The 18,958-nt window shown below is 48.4% G+C and overlaps 5 protein-coding genes across 5 annotated transcripts; 3 read left to right on the top strand and 2 right to left on the bottom strand.

Annotated features, from left to right (window-relative positions):
- Nucleotides 1–1,161: 1,161 nt before the first annotated feature.
- Nucleotides 1,162–2,517, top strand: EI90DRAFT_2875318 (uncharacterized protein; the record flags this gene model as incomplete). Its single annotated transcript, XM_039053876.1, has 4 exons — nt 1,162–1,318; nt 1,382–2,018; nt 2,097–2,326; nt 2,432–2,517. Coding segments are annotated over 4 exons (1,110 nt in total), but the record flags the coding sequence as incomplete, so codon positions are not given.
- Nucleotides 2,518–4,657: 2,140 nt separating this feature from the next.
- EI90DRAFT_223739 (uncharacterized protein) lies at nt 4,658–5,777 on the bottom strand. Its single transcript, XM_039052736.1, has 4 exons — nt 5,507–5,777; nt 5,172–5,358; nt 5,044–5,106; nt 4,658–4,986 (listed from the first exon to the last, which is right to left on the bottom strand). Exons 1-4 carry the CDS (start codon nt 5,653–5,655, stop codon nt 4,921–4,923), a joined length of 465 nt encoding a protein of 154 aa, XP_038909211.1. The 5' UTR covers nt 5,656–5,777; the 3' UTR covers nt 4,658–4,920.
- A 1,611-nt stretch (nt 5,778–7,388) lies between these two features.
- EI90DRAFT_223802 (uncharacterized protein) lies at nt 7,389–10,749 on the top strand. The gene is made up of 2 exons (XM_039052737.1): nt 7,389–7,624; nt 7,794–10,749. The coding sequence occupies exons 1-2, from the start codon at nt 7,545–7,547 to the stop codon at nt 10,630–10,632; spliced, it is 2,919 nt and encodes a 972-aa protein (XP_038909212.1). The 5' UTR covers nt 7,389–7,544; the 3' UTR covers nt 10,633–10,749.
- On the top strand, nt 10,564–11,171 carry EI90DRAFT_3086100 (uncharacterized protein). Its single transcript, XM_039062176.1, has one exon. It carries the CDS (start codon nt 10,867–10,869, stop codon nt 11,158–11,160), a length of 294 nt encoding a protein of 97 aa, XP_038909213.1. The 5' UTR covers nt 10,564–10,866; the 3' UTR covers nt 11,161–11,171.
- Nucleotides 11,172–14,459: 3,288 nt separating this feature from the next.
- On the bottom strand, nt 14,460–16,486 carry EI90DRAFT_2979301 (C-3 sterol dehydrogenase). The gene is made up of 5 exons (XM_039055974.1): nt 16,098–16,486; nt 15,819–16,051; nt 15,427–15,758; nt 14,640–15,348; nt 14,460–14,547 (listed from the first exon to the last, which is right to left on the bottom strand). Exons 2-5 carry the CDS (start codon nt 15,999–16,001, stop codon nt 14,503–14,505), a joined length of 1,269 nt encoding a protein of 422 aa, XP_038909214.1. The 5' UTR covers nt 16,002–16,051; nt 16,098–16,486; the 3' UTR covers nt 14,460–14,502.
- Between the last annotated feature and the right edge of the window lie 2,472 nt (nt 16,487–18,958).

An 18,958-nucleotide genomic window follows, 5' to 3' on the forward strand; every position in this document is an offset into this window, starting at 1 on the left:
ATCCGCTAAACTTAGACTTCGTGCGAGTATTCACATAGGTCCGCGCAAACTTCGTAGTACCCCCGTTGGTACTTTGAGCCGGATACATACTCATGTAGAAGTATAACCGTACAAGTGGTGCGATTTAACCCCAAAACGCCGTAGCTGCATGGCAGGATTTTAAAAAAAAAATACATAGCACGGCCTTGTACAGTACTGAATCTACTGATTGTGTACAGTGTGACCCATTAACGTGCCGCTCCGTCATATGCCACAGAAAAATGCTTGTTTGCCATAGAGGCAGCTGGAGTCCTGCCTACATGTACAAGTGGTGGGTCAGTGAGAACTCGAAGGAAGAAGCGAAGGGACGGGTAGTAATATTGGGCTCGGGGGAGTTACAGTAAAGGGTTGGCGCATGAACCTTCCTCGATTGATCGGCTGCTTGCGTCGCCAAGGCTTTGGCGCCAAGACGCAAGACGTACCAAGGGGCCGGAAGAAGTTCTCAGTCAGGTGATGATTCCGAAAAGGCTTTCTCCGTCTCCCCATCGCGCGGAATCCTTTTCCTTGAGGGGGGGGGGCTTCATATACTACAAAGGGTGCGCCAGCGCCGCGCGAGGGATAACGCTCGTGTTCTTTGGGTCTGCCCTGTGGAGCCTTCTATCATACTTATTACTACCACTTGTTGCAAGATTCGTTTGAACAACTGTATCTATAGCTGTCAATTTTTTCCCCAAGGAGTTTTTTTTTGGTGGCTTTATTTAATGTACAGTGTGGCTTTTGCGAATGTATCACCTTGTTTACCGCCAGCTACATAACATTAACGTGGCGACGTGTGCATGTGGCTGATCACACGTCACACTCGAACGGAATATTATTGCTCACATGAGACAGTACACCACTAGTTGCGTTCTCAATCGGCGGCTCTGTTCTGTTGTGTCTCCATTTCCCGTTGCCACTGCTGCCAAAGCAGCCAGAGCCCTGGCCCCACTTGTCTCTAGTCCTACTGCTACTACCACTGCCAAAGTCCTCGGACGTCGCGGTCTCCGTAATTCCGTCATCGCAGTACCTCCTCGATCACACTCTCAATCGTATCCTGGATCAATCCCTCCTTCCATCCAACTCTCGCTTGAAAGCGATGCTTTAGCCATCCAATTTAGTCCTACCGAAAGAGTTGTTCATCGATTCCCTTACACATGGCTCCGAGATTCGGATCCTCAACTCGTTCATTCGGCTACGAGACAAAAACTTCATTCATCTTCTCAAGTTCCGCTTGATGTTGGTGAACTCCCTCTTAAGGCGGAACTTACGGAAGATGGAACTCGTGTGAAGATCGTTTGGGGTCGAATGGAGGCTCACACTCGGACTCGGATGACGGTCGATCATGGGATGGGGAATACGAAAGAGTGGCCAAATGAAACGGAATTTAGCGTTGAGATGTTAAGAAGGTACTCTCATTTGACGCTCGAGGATGCGTTTCGTCATGCGATCAAACCTTTCCCTTGGACGCAAAAGGAATTGGTTCGATCGGATGATCTAACAATGTCGTACGACAGTTTGTGTATTTCAAAGGATGATGATGATGCTGTTGTTCGTCGGGGGATCGAACAATTGCTCAAATATGGGATATTGTTCGTTGAAGGGATCCCATCTGAGGAGACGTCGGACGAACGATGCGAAACGGGTAAACTTGCTAGAATCTTTGGAATCGTTCGGGAAACGATTTACGGTCGTTTGTGGGATGTCGTCTCTCGTGGTGAGACGAGTCGGAATATTGCCTATACGAACTTGGATTTGGGATTACATATGGATCTGGCCTATTGCGAGAATCCGCCACGATATCAGGTGTTACACATGTTGAGGAATACGGGAGTTGTGGGAGGGGAAAGTATCTTTTCGGATGGGTATCATGCGGCGTATACGTTACTGGAAGAAGATCGAGAGGCGTTCGATGTGCTTTGTCAACGACCGGTTGCATTTCAGTACATGAACGAGCATCATCATTTGTATCGCGAACATCGCACGATCCAACTTGCCTCTTCGTCTATCATCCCTTCCAACTCACCCCTTGTCGCTTCCTATTCGGATACACAACCTCAAGAGCAACTTCTCCCGCTTAGCGTAGTCGTACCTGAAGTGGCGTACATCAACTACTCACCTCCTTTTCAAGCTCCGCTACCCCTTCACACAAATCTAGATTCGCGATTCTTACCCGCTTTAAAGAAATTTACAAAGTTACTTCACACGGATGATCGGTTATACGAACGAGCGATGAAGCCGGGTATGGCAGTTATTTTTGATAACAGGAGGGTCCTGCATGGGAGAAGGGAATTTCAAAGTCAGAGTCAGAGTCGGAATCGGAGTCGGAATCGGAATCGGAATCGGAATCGGAATGGTGCGGGGGGGAACGAAGAAAGTAGTGCTTCTGGAAGTTCGGAAGGGAACGGTAGCGTAGTGGAGGAAGAGTTGGGGGTTCAAAGATGGTTGAAAGGGTGTTATCTGGAAGGGGACGTTTTGTTGGACAGACTTCGTGTTATCAGGGATGGCCGAGTGTTGGGTGGCGCAAGAGGGTATGTATGATTATTATTAAGCTTGGTAAGCACAACATGATATGTAAGCTGAGTTAGGGTATGTACGATATTCCTTGAACGTAATATGCATGTGCTAATCTCGCCTCTAATTAAGCTTCTAGATAATTTGGTTGTGCGCGGCTTGCATGTATTTTGTGCCGTATGGGGCTGTTGTGAATGTGGCGCGACGTATGCATGCAGTGTTATATATGCAGCGCCTTGTAATTTGTCAAAAAGGTCGAATATCTGATTAAGCAAGGGGTATACTAAGGGGCTCAAACATTGGGTTGGGAGGTCCACATGCAGATAGGAGCGGGCGATGCCACATACATACACACATGCGTGCAAATGCAAATGCATCCGCAGCCGGGGGAACTATATTACCGAGGCCAAGACCCGGACGTCGATTGACTGCGGCCGTCGGGATTCATGTCCGGTCGACTGCCTGATGCTTCCCATGTCCCAATCTGGGAACTGCGCATATGCGAAGGGATACGTGTGCTCATTTGAGCGTGAAGAGAGCTGGTTTAAGCTTCTGGTGCCGCGGACATATGTGGAAGACGTTGACCAAAGGTCAGATTGACACGCGAAATGAGATTCGCTGCAGGGTCCCGGCTCTTCGTTCTTGCGCAAGCCACCCACGCCTTTTACTTTTGACAGATAATAAAGTGGGGCAAGTATGTAATACGCGAGCCCGCACTGATGACTTTAATTGGTGAGAGCTTCGGATTCTGGCCGGCATCTGGGTTGTTTGATCGCATAGTGCAGTTAGTTTTGGGGGTGCTTCTAGTGAATGGAACCCCCATGTGCAAACGCGTACTAAGACTTGTGCGGCTGTTCGAATTCCTTCGTACGGTCGCGTTGTAATCTATCGATCATTATCATTATCATATCAGTTTTCAGTCATCTCATTCGAATCGTTTGCATGCAAGTCCACTTTATACCCACTCTCATGTCCACCCCCCCCCCCGCCTGTCTTCTTCGGTCCTTTCGTCGGCCGAAGGAGCTCGGCCCGGCCAGTGTGCATGCGCAATGCGGTAGTTATAATGCGTCTGTTCGATATCGCCTAGCTATATAGGCAAGCTTTGTCGGGGCTGGGTCGCGCGCGCGAGATACTCTAACCCTTGCGCCTCACGTCTCCTTGGCCTGCCCATCGATCCTCATCATTTGGTCCCCCCCCCTCCGGGCCAAATGAAATTATTTATTAATAGAGGGATCGAATCGCTCCAAGTGGGACTCTCGGCAACGTTGTCCGATATATGCTTCGAATGTGTATATATGTGTAAACGCGGTGGGTACGCGCGTTCAATTCAGGATTAAATTGTTTTGTTTTGGTTTCCAAACGAGTACATGACGATCTTTAGATTTGCCATCATGATGCTTAGACGCACTTTGTGTTATCCCCAAGTAGTGCTAGCTATGGTTAATTAGCGCGAGAGTTTGTGATGGGATTTTGGAAATTATGTAGTACATCGATGATCATTAACGCAGGCCGAGTTAGGGCTAGACCGTAGTACTATGAGGCCACTGGAATTGCATGGCTCATGTTGTGCAGGTGCCGTGGGTGTGCCCTTTCGGCCACAAATGGGCGGCTCCCCCGTATCTTCCTTCGCGCCAGCCAGAGCCGCTTGCGCCTTTCTCGATGACAAATACTGATCAAGTTAGGGGCTACTATACTATACAGCGTGTGGTTGCGCGCGTCGCTTGACACTAGTACTAGTGGTGATGGATGGCTTTCGGGTTTTTCACACCCATGCATAATCGCGCGCATTCGATAATGCAGGGTTAATTTACTCACACGCACTAGGACCGGGCGGCCATATACTCGTGTGCGGCTTTCCATTTTGCCCAACTACCTACTCGTTATCGTTATCGTTATCGTTATCATATCATATCATATCGGTTCTTACAGTCGTCGCAAAAGTTCGCAAGCCGCTGTTGTAGTTGGGTTTACACGCGCAAGTTCTGCTCTCTCTCTCTATATATATACCTATGTTTTTCTCCTTCCTTCCTTCATTCTGTTCTCCCGTCTTTTCTTTTTTTATACGCTTTCACATGCATGGGCGGCCTGAGGGGATCAATTCAACGAACATGTACCTACATTTTTTGCACTCAAACCAGGGTTTAATTCCACATCCACACAAAGCGGAACTATTATATAACCAGTTTTTGCATTTTGTGGTAGCCTAGCTAGCTAGCTACCGTGTCGATCGATCGATCACGATAAGATGATTCTTCCATCCAGCCTCCGTCGGCCTGCAGCCACACTGCCGCCTCAGACCCCCCAGGCCCACGAGTAGGTGCATAATAGCTTGACTCTTCTTGCTCTTTAATTTCAATTTCAAATCTTTTTTTTTTTTTTGCCTAGGTGAACTTATCGATATCCCCAACTGGAACTGAACTCGGCAGCGTCGTCCCGGATGTTATGTGGGTGTGGGCACTAGCAAACGTTGTTGTTTAAATGGGTCATATGCACAGGATCAATCATCGATCTCACGCATAATGGATCGATTTGAGGCCTTTTTTTTTTCGTTGGAATATTACATACTGTGTCTGGTACCTTATGTAGTGATTGTGCCTGGTATCGATGTCCGAAACTGTGCAATAATGTGCGTGTCGACTGACATAGGGGAATTGATACTGGTCCCTAGATAATAGCATAGAAAGGGAAAGAGATAGCATGGGGGCCGGGGAGTACTGTTGGCTGGATCGACACTGGACTTGTGTATGAGATATAATGTATATATGAGAAGCAAGCAAATTACTTGTGTATATTCCGATGGGTTCGTGGGATAATGAAAGATGAGTCCGACTAGACCCCTCTCCAATATACATGATCAGGCCGGGAATTCATTTGGAGATGAGAATGAGAATGAAGGCAAAAAGTATATGTAAGATGAATATTACGGAGTCGTGAACTTGGTTAATTAATTAATCAATTCATTCATTCATCAACGTACCGTGTGGTGGAACCGGAGGGGGGGGTACTAGAACACTTTTCGTTGTAGATGCCGAGTTGTGAATGGGGGAAGAATGGAAAGAACGGATTTACAGTAACGGCATAGGAAAGGCTTGCCGTTTTTGGACGACCGGAACGAGATATGTGCATAGGAGGATGGGCGTATGATCCGAACGGTGGACGGGGTCGAATGGGAGTGATAGCGATGCAGTAGATTGAGTTGTATAAGGACGACTAGAACATCGCAGTACTGTGTGTGGTGGAGATGGGCACCGCTGCATATATATGAACACAATATCACCAGAATCGAGGTGCCGGTCATATAGAATGCGATTCTAGATTTGTGTGTCGAGATCAACCTGACGCGTGATGCTTTATATATGTATGTGTACGCATGAGCGAGGCCGGAACGAGTGTGCCCGAGAGATCGGTTAGAAATACAAGATCGATCGGCTGTTTCTGGGGGATGATGTCGACCTTGGCCATGCAGGCTGAGGGGGCATGTGCACAAGGGCGCGTGATCTGGCAGGGTTCAACCTCCACTAGTACTAGTAGTACTTGGGGGCCCACGCTGAAAGCGACACATGATAAAAAGGGATCCGGACCCCACGGAACCCATGCACACAAATCTGGGGTTCAGTGGGTCCCTCGCATGTGACTTTTCATCGAAATAGCACATGCTTGAAAGTCAAAGAGAAGAGAATTCAGACATTTTTAAGTGGTTGGTGTATGTATGTGGAAAGGGGCGCCGCACGGAAATGTTGCAATGTTCACACCCCTTAGTGGGTTTCATGATGTGGGTTTGTAGTTTGGAGCGACTAAGGTAGTAAGTATTCTGTCGGGTCGTAACGGTATATATATGGTTGGAGATAGGAGGGTCTGGGGTAGCACGAGTGCGATAACCAAAAAAGTAACGACGCGTCCTCGTCGTTTTCGTTGCTGTCTGGCTGTCTGGCTGTTCGTTCCCAGCTGCGGATGTTGTTGTGTTGTTGTGTTGTTGTGTTTGGGGGCTGACACCCAATTGTGATCACGTGGATGAAGGGATTTTGCGATGGGGTCATTATTGATTTTTGAGGGCTGTAAACTGCCATGCAGTACTCTCATATTGTACGCTTCTTTTTTGAGTTGTGGACGCGCGTCAAACGCATGCGCCCTCGCCTTGGGGTCATATAGTATACACAGGTTATTACATAATTATTGACTCTCCTGTGCTGTGCATGAGACATCACGGATGGTTATGTCGCTTGCGCACCATAATATTCGAACTGCTCGAACTGTGATCTTTCCTGGGCTCGCAGTGTGCAGAGTACTGCAGAAGTACAGAGTGCGAGTGAGGAGGGGAACCCCCCGCTTTTTTTTGGACCTTACCCGTATACATAGTTCAATAACCGAATTCTGGAACCCTTCCGTCATAGCATTCAATACAAAACGTCCGCCGGAGGGATTGCCATTTGTAGCGATCTCTTCTTACATACATAACAACCCCTCCCCGAAAGGCAAGTTTATGCCAGCTGCAAAAACCAGCGAGGGAAATAGGAAAATATCATCCTGGCAACAAACAACTCTTTTCGTCATCCCCCCTTCCCCTCGCTTCTTGTTTTTGCTTTTTTCATCCCTACTTGACCCGCGGGTAAAGTCCAAAGATCACAATCCCTTCCTTCATTCCCCCCCCCTAATAGCTCCAGCTCCCTTTCCTTTCCTCTTCTCGTCGTCATCATCCCCATAGTGCAATAACCACTCCGAGTTGCTACCTAACATACATAATATACCTCGAAGTCATCCCTGACCGCTGTAATCTTTTTTTCAGTGGTGGATGATCACCCACTTACTTACTTACAGAATCAGAAGCCTAGTCCCACCCAAGTCTTTTTCCACCCGACCAATTACTACTTACTGCCCACGAGTTCAACTCGCTCCCCCCCCCCCCCCTCCCCTCTTTTTATACTCCACCCCTCCGGCCCTCCAGCGACTCTAACCATCTAACTGCAACCCATTCTTTGATACTTCCCCCTCCCCCGACCTAGCGTTACCTTGTACAAATGCACCGCCAACGGATTGACGACCGTCGTCGTCTGCCTGCAAATTTGACTTATCCTCGTAGATACAGCCCGAAATCGAGGTGCGTTGTCGTTCGTTCACCTTTCTTAACTCGCGCTTAGACCTCCTTTCTGACTCTCTCTCTCTCTTTCGTGGCTGCTTCGGACCTACCCCCTCCCCCTCGAATTCCTTACCCTTACCAATATATCCCCTCTTGGTTTTCTTCACCGCCTCACTTTTGGGTTACCAAGTTATACACAAGACGTCATTCGATCGTCCTCGCGCTCGTCTGCCAGTAAACCTCTCGACAGGCACGCTACGGCCAGCGCTTCCAGTAGCAATAATAGTCTTCCCACAGAATCGGCACTTTTGTCATCATCCTCGGTATCTTCATATTGCAGTCATAAACAACGAAAGAGTGCTAGCAGGTCTACTGCTCCGTCTTCCTCGTCGTCATCATCTTCATCTCCATCTCCATCTCCTATCCGACGTGAGAGTCCGCTGGTTACGTCTATACCTTTACCGTCGGTTCCGCAGATCCCACTCTCATCCCGAAGATCACATCCTTCCAGCTCCACTCCTCCTAAACTTTCTGCATCATCAATATTGTCATCGTCATCGTCATCGCCATCTCCATCTCCATCATCAGCGTGCCCAACAACTAACAATCACCGGAGTCAAAAACCCACCTATTCAACGACGTCATCCCGTTCCTCTCCTCACGTCCCCGTCTCCGTATACGTCGATTCGCGTAAACAGCCGCCACCACCGGGACCAGGCGTGACGCGTGAATACGCCATCGTAACGATCATTCCCGGAAAGGAACCATCACTTGATGGGGAGTATTCCGATGAGGATTGGTTACTTTACGAGTATTCCTCTTCTGGTGAACACTCCAGTGCTGCGGATGATGACGACGATAGCGAGGAGGACAGTTCTGGTTCTGGTTCCTCGTTGGATTCCGAGTCTGAAGGTGATTCGGTTAGTGCGCGGACACCTAGGAGTAGTGCTAGTATGACACCGCGTCAGACACGAACACGAACATCAACTCCAGCTCAATCGGAAGCACAAGCACAAGCACCAGCAACACCAAAGCGATCTAAAACTAAAATCCCTCGAGCACCCAGTCGTACGCCCCTTTTCCCCGTAGCGACTAAATCCCGAAAGAGAGCTTCTTTAAAGGAAGCTCATCGGAGGCGATTTGGAGCGTTGTTCCCTTTGGAGAAGGATAGTGTCGAGGAGAAGGAAGCGTTGAGAGAAGGTGGGACGTTGGCTGAGTATGTGGGTTTGGTGACGTGTAGGATCGATCGATGCGTTCCTTCGAGGAAGAAGAGCAAGACGAAAGGGAGGAAAGATCGGCGGGGTCCTCCAAGTCCTGAACGTCGGGAGTTGTCGTCATCGAGTGAGAACGAGAACGAGAGCCGAGTTGTTACGGACCGTGAGAGGTCTGCGGAATTCTGTTCATGTTCCGCTTCGTCATTGGAATCGTCGTCTGGAACGACGTCAGCTTCTCGATCGTCAACGTCTCCTACGACAACTGCCGATTCGATCTTTTCACCTGTTCCTTCACTATCTACGTCCCCATCGACTCTATGTCCATCCTCCCCGTCCTCCTGTCGTTCCACTGCATCTACTGTCTGTCCGACTTCGTCTTCCAGTCCTGCTCGATTGAGATCTCCTCGAAAGTCCAACAAAGCATCCAAAACTCCATCTTCTACTTACTTCTATCCACCACCACCACCCTCCGTACCTGTCGACGCGTATTCATGTCCACTTGTGTTGGGGATGTTGGAGATGTATATTGCAGAGTCGGAAACGAAAGCGAGAGTCGAGACTGAGAAGGCTGAGAAGGAGGAAGAGGAGTTTCAGAGGAGTTTGATGGTTGCAAGAGAGATCGAGGAGAAGAGGAGGGAGAAGGCTGAAGCTAAGGAGAGAGAGAAGCCCCGTTCGGTGTCTACGCCGAGAAGGAGGGGGAGCGTGAACGGGAAGTGGGTCCTGTTGGGAAACGTGGATGGTCTTTCCAACGAGGAGTGTTTGAGCTTCGATGCATCCTCGTCGCCGTTTGACGACGACGACGACGATGATGATGATAAGAAGGATGCGGCGGAGTTATGCTCGTCGTGCAAATCCAAATTGGGTCCGACGATTCACCGACCTCAACCTATCATGACGGCTTACGGCTATCGAGCCAAGAGCGAACACATCAAAGCTATTTTCTCGTCCCCTTCCAAAGATGATCTTCAACCTATCAGTCTGTGGAGGAGGAGAGGCACTACTACTACTACTAAAGCTGGTGGTGAGAAGAAATGTCGTAGAACGGAGGGCGATGGAGTTCCGCCGAGCTGTGTCGAGTTTGAGACGTATTGGACGCCTCAACGACCTTCGAGGAGGAAAAGGAGTGGGAGTTTCACGGGTGTCACCACGTTGATGGATGATGTTGTTTTTGTTCCTTCCGTCGTCGTCGGCAGTGGTGGCGGGAGGTCAAGATCTCCTGACCTTAATAAGAAGAAAACATCGATGGATGGTCTCGGTGGCGCTGGGAATTCATCGTCTGTGGTAGTGGCGGCGACGGCGGCGGTGACCTCTTTAGACTTGGATGGGCGTCTTGGTGTGGAGGATTCGGTGATCGATGACGAAGACGATTCGGATGAGTTGGTGGACGATTTTACGATCCTTACGGTTCCACCGCGAGGTCGATCCCCTTCTCGATACTATTACTTGACATCGTCATCAGCAGCGAATCCTACCAATTCTCAAACCACTTCTACTTCTACTTCTACTTCCTCCCCCTCTCCTTCTTCTCCTTCTTCCACCTCGTCCCACTCGTCGTCAGCACCACCTCGATTACCATCGCCACCACCACCAGCTCAATCCCACCTCCCTACGCGAAAACGTTCGATAGCGGATCAGAGGTTCTTTAGGGTGTACGCGTTGGAGAACAGCATTCGAATGAAGGCGAGTGCGGATGGAGTCGAGTTGGAATGGTATGGTAGTAGGGCCATTACGATGTGTAAACCTTTGAAGGTCGTTTGTTCGACGGAACGGGCGGAAAGTCCTTTGAAGATTATCTGTGCTGCTGAGGACGTTTGAGCGGTTTTTTTTTTTCAAGCGTCCAAGGGTAGGGGGGGGGCATTGTGTGTGTGAGGGCTACTTGGTGCGCAACACGTAAATGGATTTTTCCCATTTTTTTTTCTTCCTTTGTTTTTTTTTGGTTCCTCAGGTTGTTCTGACGCGTTAACGAGTTTTAATTTGGGTTTTGCGTACGTGTGCGTGTGCTAAATTGTTGGAATTTTGATAGCTAGGCTTTGCACGTTAGCTATCCATATGTTTTTCTTTGTTTTTTTTTTTTTAAGGCCGATTCCTCATCCCCCAATGTCTGCATACATACATACATACATACATTTTTGTTGTCACCTTCCATCTTTTCTCTTTCTTTTGTCCGACATGCAGATATATGTTTATGTAACCACATCGCACAGTACTACTTTCACCATCTTGTCCATCCTTACAATCGGCTCATGCATTTACATAGCTACTAGTGTAATATCGTTTCGTTCCAATAACAATTCCATGTTTGTTTATACACATATTACGCATACACTAGTACGTACAACTTGACATATGGATAGGTGGATGGCTGGATGGATGGGAGACTCGTGAATTATGCGCGATTCGGCGAAGTTTGTTCCCATCCGTCGGCCGTCATCGATCTTTAGGCATGATATGTAATTAGCCGGATTGGAATCGAATTTTTGCCCCGGATGTGAACTTGACAGTGGAACATATATATCCATGCCAACGTCGATGTCCTCCCCCCCCCCAGTCAAGCGCGGCACCCCTCTCAAGATCTGCCAATTTGGAGCGAATTCAACCGTACCCCAATCCGATCCGAATCCGAATTATTCAGGATCGAGCCCTTTACATTATTCAAGGAAGAATCAGACAGAATCAGAGGCGGAGACGGACGTGGGAGGGACCGGCCGGTATGTTGTCGGGGGGGTGGGGAAGTAAATCTGGGAGGAATTCGGTGTTTAAAACCTGACAATGTATAAAATTAACATGTGCGAGGGTACTGCCCCCTTTTTTTCTTTTTTTGATTTACAAACATACATGATATTATAGGCTCGCGTGAAGGTATTTAATTTGGGGTGGGGCTGGTTTCGAAGAATGGGGGCGAGAACTTGTGCCTGCATGCTCGCGTGATCAAAACCTTGGAGGTGAGTAATGTACTTGGGGATCGATCGTCTCGTCAGTTAGATCGGTGGAGGGACCGTCGATCGGTGAAGCGAATATTGTTGACAACGATATGGCTAATAAGTGATATCTTGTGACTTGTGATGAGGTCCGAGGTCCAAGGTAAGCTTCCGGCTGGCAGCAAACTTCAGTACCTTTTATGCATGTAAGTACATTTACTTTTGCGGTTGCGGCTGCGGCCCCACGTAGCCTTGTGCAATTGCCAAGCCATACACCCCGCGGCGTATCAGACGACCTTTTTTGCAACCTGGTTGGCTTGCATGGGGTTCTTTATTGGACTCCGAGGCTGGCGTATGGAAGTATTAGTACTTCGCCAGACCGTGGGGGATTGCGGGGACCATTTTGCTGTGGGATGCATGTGGGGCCATGACATTCCTGTCAACGCACGTGCACAAAAGTATACCAAGTAGACTAGTACTGTATCCTCGGCTCAGTTTTACCTTCCACTGCTTGCTTGCGAACAACACGTCATCGAAACGTCATCAACCCCCCAACGATTTGCAAATTCGAATCCCTGCAATAACAACAAATCGGCAAAGTCGGTTTTATGAAAACCCCATACATAGCAAGTAACGGTTTCTAATCCAGCTCTTTTTTCAATTCACTGGCACTTGTGACGCGGATTCGCGTGCATTTTTTTTCTTTTGGTAATTTATCCATCAGAAATTAAAATGTTCCTCCAAGAGTTGCCATTGCGGTTGTGGTATAAGGGGAAAGAAATGGGTCGCGGACTCAAAAACACTAATATTGTGCCTAGCTAGTAGCACCTGATATATATATACTGGTAGCATATACTCCCCTGCAATGGCAACTAACACCTTTATGATTGCTTGGTTGGAATAGGCCAGATGACTGGCTTCAAGGTGTTATAGTCATCCATAGTACTCTACTACTTTAGTAAGGGTTGGGATCCTGCCTACCATGGTACGGGTATCTCACGAATATGAGTTCTCGCACGTATACTAGAGCATGCGTTATAACGCAATATATGTCCACCTGACCTGACTTGATCGATCTCCGACTTCCCCCTTCTCTCTCTCTTCTAATCGCTCTTATCTTGTTGATAAGTACTCCACCATCATTCAGAGGCACCCTTTTATTCTGGGGTTGGTAAAGTTTCTGTCCGAATCCTCTCACCGGCTTGGTCCTGGTCCTGTACTCGTGACTCGTTAGTTCCCTCCTTTGGCTTGTTCCTGAGCGCTAGGCTATCGGCTGCAAGCCGCGTGGGCATGGATCTTCTCGTTATTATTGAACTAATCATCCTATCCTTCTGGATCGAGCATTATTGATACCGCGAAGAAAAAGAGATCATTTTTCCCGGCCTTGTTCAATTGAGGTGCAACCGCACACATGTCTTATGATCCGATTCAGCACTTGAGTCGGTTCTTGTGCATCACTCAGTGTGCCAAATGCGGCGGCGCGCAGCTAGATCCGCCGCTGCAGGAATCTACTGAAGATTTTAAAAAAAAGAAAAAACTTAGGCCCGTAACGCCACTTCCTGGCTACATTGAAGGTGTTATCGGCCGAAAATTTGTGTGTGGGCTGAAACAACCAACAGCGTAACATCCCTTAAGCCCATAGTATAGGAGTCATAAACATCATAGTCGGTACACAGGGATGATGAAGGTGCTAGGAGGGGGCATCTGCGCAACTGAGACCATGGCAGGTAGCCTGCAAGTGCCGAAATAGGAAAGTTGCCTGTCAATCGGAACTTGCCGTTTAGCGCCAAAAACGTTTTGGAACGATGACAAAGACTTGCGATTTTATGTTACCTGTGGAACTCGTTTTGCATGCGGTTGAACCGTTATGGATAAATAATTCTTTTTAGATGAGGCTCTGATTCCAGAGTCTATTGTGATGTACACTGCTCGGCGTGGCAGTTATGCATGGGGAACGGGGAAGAGTCTACATAACAAGGCATTCATTTTCAGGAGCTCGTCGCGCGCCTTAGCTTCACTGTTGGAAATCGCCGTGGCTGACAAAATTACAACGCTTATTCATTTAACGCAGTGGTATTGATGCGATAGTACTGATAATGTTATTTTTCACTGGCTATCTTCGAGACTGAGGTGATACCCTTTTCTTCATAGGTTATGTTCGTATAACTTGTCCGCGGCCTGTAATAGGTGTTAGAATCATCACCGTACATACGTGCATTCGTGGAACTCGTGGAGCTATTTTTTCTCCCTTCGAGTTTGATGTCTGACTATGGAGGCCTCAGAGGTGGTGTGCAACCAAGACCAGCAATGGCAATGGAAACGGACCCTCTTTCTTTGAGCCGGGAGGAGGGTGCCGCCCTGTTCTTTTCAAACTACGCCGATCTCCGATAGGGCGAGATTTCACGCTTGCGACACCGCGCGCATTTTTCCAAACATACCTCTCTGCCTCATGCAGGTACATACCCGGTGGCGTGGGTAGACACAACTCTTGAAACCCAGGTACATCAACACTTAGGGAAGTGCGCAACTTCATCGGAGCGAAGTTTGCGCGCATGTCTGCTGACGATGACTGCACCACTAGTACCAGTCCCCATTCTCTGTTCGCAATACCTGACGCCAAAAAATAAACAGACAAGAGTTTGGGTGCATCGGGCACATTCTCTATTCCCAATCGAACCGACAATGTCTAATGTAAAAGATAAATAGCCAGAGCACGAAGATTGCCTCGGATCCTGAATGGTAACACCGAGTAAAGCTGTGATGAAAATCAGTGAACGGAATTGTCCGCCTTGACCTGTTCTTCTTTCCACCACTGATCCCACATCAGAGGAAGCGCATGGAAAAATGTAACGTAGGACGTTGAACATGGAGATCAAAGAAGTGGAAGAGAACGCTACAACTCACCGCCGCAGTTCTTTTGATACCTTCCTCGATACCCACATCAGGTTCGTAACCTAGCACCCTTCTTGCCTTCTCAATGTTAAACCACCGATGGGTGTTACAATAATACACCCTCCCACGGGTGAATCCCGGTTCGCGACCCAGAAGCCGGCTGAACCATTCGCTCATCGTACCAAGTATCAATCCAAACGAGCTAGGAATCGCGATTCTCGATGTTGGATTTTCATGTCCCAACGCTTTCCACATTGCCCTCAGGAAATCCCAAAAATACATGGGTTCACCATTCGTGATGAAGAATGTTTGGCCTGCAACTTGAAGTGGGTAGGTTGGCTCGATGTCGAGTGCTTCGGGTGTGAGAGGGTCGAATTTGGAACGGGTGAGCGTTTTGGGCTGGCGACCTTCTTTGAATGCCCAGTAGGCTTGTTCAAGCTCGGGAGTGAGTTCACCGACGATTGGACCTGGTGGACGGGAGAAGGAGGTTGGGACGGTGTATTTTCCTGTAGTTAGTGTGATGGATGGCGGGTAATTCTGGAGTACAGTAGTTGTGTCAAGTGGAGGATCAAGAAGCTTGTCGGCGGCGAGGAGGTGAGCTTTGACGACGTTGCCGACGTAAGTCCAGTCGAAGAGATTGTTGTTATTACCGATTTGGATACGGGTCTGGTTGTTTTTAATGACGGATACTATACCCGGGAGCGCAGTACGGTCCCCGGGTCTATTTCAGTGGAAGTAAGAGGCAGCAATGCATAAAGCAGCTCAGCATTTTCATCGGTTTGGAAAGTATTTGACGCACCCGAATATGCCAGCAGGCCGTAAAGCGACAGTATGCAGGCCCTCCTTCCCATTAGCTTCAAGGACTAGAGCCTCAGCCTGAGCCTTAGACTTGTTATATGCGTCAAGTTGCTGTTCCGGAATAGGCAATCGTTCGTCCACGCCAATTAAATCAGTCATATTGTAAACGTTCCCTGCACTACTGGTATAAACCAGTTTTGGTACTCCGTGTGCAGCAGCTGCAGCAATGATAGTCCTCGTCCCAAGAACGTTCACTTTGTAAAAGATGTCTTGGTTTTGGTTGATTGCAGTTGGCGATGGTGTTGCAGTATGGAATATGCACGTAGCTGCGCTCTGAGTGAGATGCATTATGAAGAGTGAAAACTTTTCTAGTCTCGATTATAATTGACGTACCTTTCGGATGGCATTTCCAACCTCGACTTCGTTGGTCAAATCACCATTATAAAATGTGACATCAAAGTGCCGTTGGACCACGTCAAAGACAGCAACATTTTTGTCACCCCTAGCAAGCAATGCCTCAACAATGTACCGTCCGAGAAAACCGCTCCCTCCAATGACGAGGTAGGATTCAGGCATGCTTGAGCGAACCGATTTGTTACCAATATTTGGTATGATGCTGATATCCTGTGCTCGTTCGGGAAATGCCGAACCTATGTTGCAAGAGACTTACTTTAATACTTATGCCTAGGCTGAAGCAGCCTCTATATGCCTTAGTTGCCGTCTTAACAATTCGCTTTTTCGCTCCGCCCAGTACTTTTCTCTTTCCCCGCGTTCACCTATTTTCATCGCCCAAAGCTAATGCCAGTATCTCGTCTCGCTCACCCACACCAGAGCCACCATCACCTTGTTCATCAGCCTTGCGTATCTCCTTTCTGTTGGTTGCTCCAATTGAATTTTTATGCCCTCTTTTGCTTTCGCTACTGTGTATACGCAAGGTACACGTGGCTACTTTGCCAGGCGGGAAACCTCATGCTGTCGCTCTGATGTCATGGCACCCTAACTGCTTCAAGGTGTCCGTACTCCAGGAGCTGACCCGAGAATCAGCTCCCAGATCCGCCCAACAGAATCCGCATTTGTCGTACCATCGCGCCCTTGAAATGGACCGCAATGGTTATGTACAAAGAGTACCTCGATGGGATCCATGGGCCCTGAAATCGTACAGACACTTGAACGAAGCCCATGTCTTATCCGATGTTTATTTTGGAGCATCAAATCATGAGAATGGGCTGCAACAGAGGATGACCTGCATCAGATGCCAGACCATGAGAGCCTCGACCTATGTTACAAGAAGGTTAGCTTGGGGATATATGAGAACGGTGCTTTTTGTCATGTATGGTGGGAGTGCGGTGAAACCCTAATGAACTGGGGTCAATGACGTCGGAAGAGTATCGTTGAGGAGTTATGTGATGGCCCGTAAACCTGCCAAATGGAAGGAGATGTGGTCAGCAAAGAGCCTAAACGAGTAGGGCGTGGGAATACTTATCGTCGAAAATAAGTAGACTATAGCCCAACAAGATGTAGTCAGTAATAGGCCTAAACCCTGGAAATACTTACTCAAGAGGACTCGGAGTGGTCTGGAGACCCAGAAAACGGAAGAAGATGTGGTTAATAATAAGCCTAACCAAGTAAGGAGTGTAAATACTTGCCGTCGGGGGTAAGTGGCCCGTAAGCCTAAGAGGTGTGGTTGGTAATAAGCCTAGGGTAGGGGCGTATACTTACGGCCGAGAGTAGTGGTCCAAAAAAATGGAAGGTGTGGTTAGCAATACGCTGAAAGGAATAAGGGGGTGAAAATACTCACCGTCGAAGCTAGTGATTATATGCGGCAGCGGCGGACGAGGAGATGGGAGATCCCTAGGGAACGAAACAACGAAATGAAGCGTAGTAGGCACGAGTTGCTGTGAAAGGATAAATTGTCAGCAGTTCCCCACGGAAGAGAAAAAAGGCACCAGAGAAAGGAAACCACGCACCTTGCGACCGGCCCGGGAGAGCCAGAGCAATGCACCTGGCCGCTCCCCCGATCCGCTTTGGGTTAAGGAGGAGAAATAAGCACAAGTCCCCAGCAGAACCAAGGACGGCCCAAAATTTGAAAAAGAAAATGAGGAATAAAAGGAGGGAGGAAGGAAAGTAAGTTAGAAAAGAGAACCGCATTCCCCGATCCAATCCCTTCCAGCCTAGCCTATACTCCTGACGACATATAGCGCTCTGGTGTGGTGCATATTTCGCCGCAGGGCATGACGTTCGACATTGGGGATCCAGGAACACGCTCATCGCGTTATACAGCGCTCTGATGTGACGCGGGGCATGACCTGGCACAGAGGCATGCAGCATACAGCACTCTGATGTGGTGCATATTTAGGCACAGGATGATCTCTGGGGAGGGGGACAGCAAGAGGAGAAAGCGAAGATACAGCCGACGACGCAGTTCGATTGGTCGGCATGTTTAAGGAGAGGGAAACATAGGGTACCGCCGACAACGCATTAGGGTCGGTCGGCATATTTAGAGAGGGAAACATAGGATGCAGCCGATGACCCATCTGGATCGGTCGGCATATTTTCATAGAAAGAAAAGAGCGCATGAAACGAATGGAAGGCAGAGAGGATAGGGGGCACAGAGTGCATATTTGGAAGGCATAAATGGAAGAGGATGCATAGAGAAAACGCATGTCCATCGGTTGGCATATTTTCGAGTAGAGGGAAGCCTGCCAGGCAGGGACAGTCAGGCTGGATATCATGGGAGGGGTATAGGGCTGTGATTCCCTGCCCTGGGAGAAGGAGGGGAGCCCTCGCAAGAGCTCCTCGATTTATGCACGAAACCAGGCCAGTTCTGTTTATTTTTGTTTATAGTTCCAGAACGCATGAAACCCGCCGTGAAGCAAAACAAATGAGTTCAATGACAAATGTGACTGAGACACAGGCGCCAAAATCAATTGGAATGTATTCCTCGGTGGGGATCCCCCCCTTCTCCTTCAGACAGTATGTTTTGCTTTTGAGTTTAGTTTCAGTTCTCACTATCCTTATGATGACAAATGATTGGGAGTTGCTATTATAGAGTCTCGAACCGGATACTGGACGAGCGCATTGTTTTGACAACATGCTATTTAACTCCGCTTCAGATTCCGCATGAAACAGAAATCGCTCAGTCCAGCGGAGATGTACTTGTATACCGAACAGGTGAGCAGGAAGTTGAAAAATTTAATCTCGACGGGTGCGATTTAGCCTACTTATTTGATTAGAGCTGATTCCCCTTTGAGATCAATGCTCGAGGCCTTCGGATTCTCCGTTGGACCTTTCTTTCTTTCCCTCGGTCCACACAGCAGCAGTGCTCGACGTCCCGCATCTGCAAACAAAGCGAAAAAAGGCGGTCTGAAAGCACAAATGGGAAGAGCGGGAAGGTGAGGCCTAGCTAAGCTAGCTTCGTAACGTACATAGTTCGTTACTAGGCTCTCACATCAGAGAATCGGTCGCTTTACATGCACCATCCAACTATGGTTATGCTCAGCATAATACATTCAAACTTGCGGAAAGAGGGTCCC

This window comes from Cantharellus anzutake (assembly GCF_015039405.1).
Source record: "Cantharellus anzutake strain C23 chromosome Unknown EI90scaffold_116, whole genome shotgun sequence".
In the NCBI taxonomy this organism is placed as follows: domain Eukaryota; kingdom Fungi; phylum Basidiomycota; class Agaricomycetes; order Cantharellales; family Hydnaceae; genus Cantharellus; species Cantharellus anzutake.

Excerpts from the sequence above, each read along its gene's own strand:
- EI90DRAFT_223739 (XM_039052736.1), bottom strand. The coding sequence starts at position 5,655 with ATGCACATATCTCGTTCCGGTCGTCCAAAAACGGCAAGCCTTTCCTAT. Across the intron at positions 5,107-5,171 it reads ACCAGTATCAATTCCCCTAT|GTACCAGACACAGTATGTAA; the intron begins GTCAGTCGACAC and ends TCACTACATAAG. Across the intron at positions 4,987-5,043 it reads CTCAAATCGATCCATTATGC|TGCCCACACCCACATAACAT; the intron begins GTGAGATCGATG and ends AACGTTTGCTAG.
- EI90DRAFT_223802 (XM_039052737.1), top strand. The coding sequence starts at position 7,545 with ATGCACCGCCAACGGATTGACGACCGTCGTCGTCTGCCTGCAAATTTG. Across the intron at positions 7,625-7,793 it reads AGATACAGCCCGAAATCGAG|TTATACACAAGACGTCATTC; the intron begins GTGCGTTGTCGT and ends TGGGTTACCAAG.
- EI90DRAFT_3086100 (XM_039062176.1), top strand. The coding sequence starts at position 10,867 with ATGTTTTTCTTTGTTTTTTTTTTTTTAAGGCCGATTCCTCATCCCCCA.
- EI90DRAFT_2979301 (XM_039055974.1), bottom strand. The coding sequence starts at position 16,001 with ATGCCTGAATCCTACCTCGTCATTGGAGGGAGCGGTTTTCTCGGACGG. Across the intron at positions 15,759-15,818 it reads TTGGAAATGCCATCCGAAAG|AGCGCAGCTACGTGCATATT; the intron begins GTACGTCAATTA and ends CATCTCACTCAG. Across the intron at positions 15,349-15,426 it reads CGGCCTGCTGGCATATTCGG|ACCCGGGGACCGTACTGCGC; the intron begins GTGCGTCAAATA and ends CCACTGAAATAG.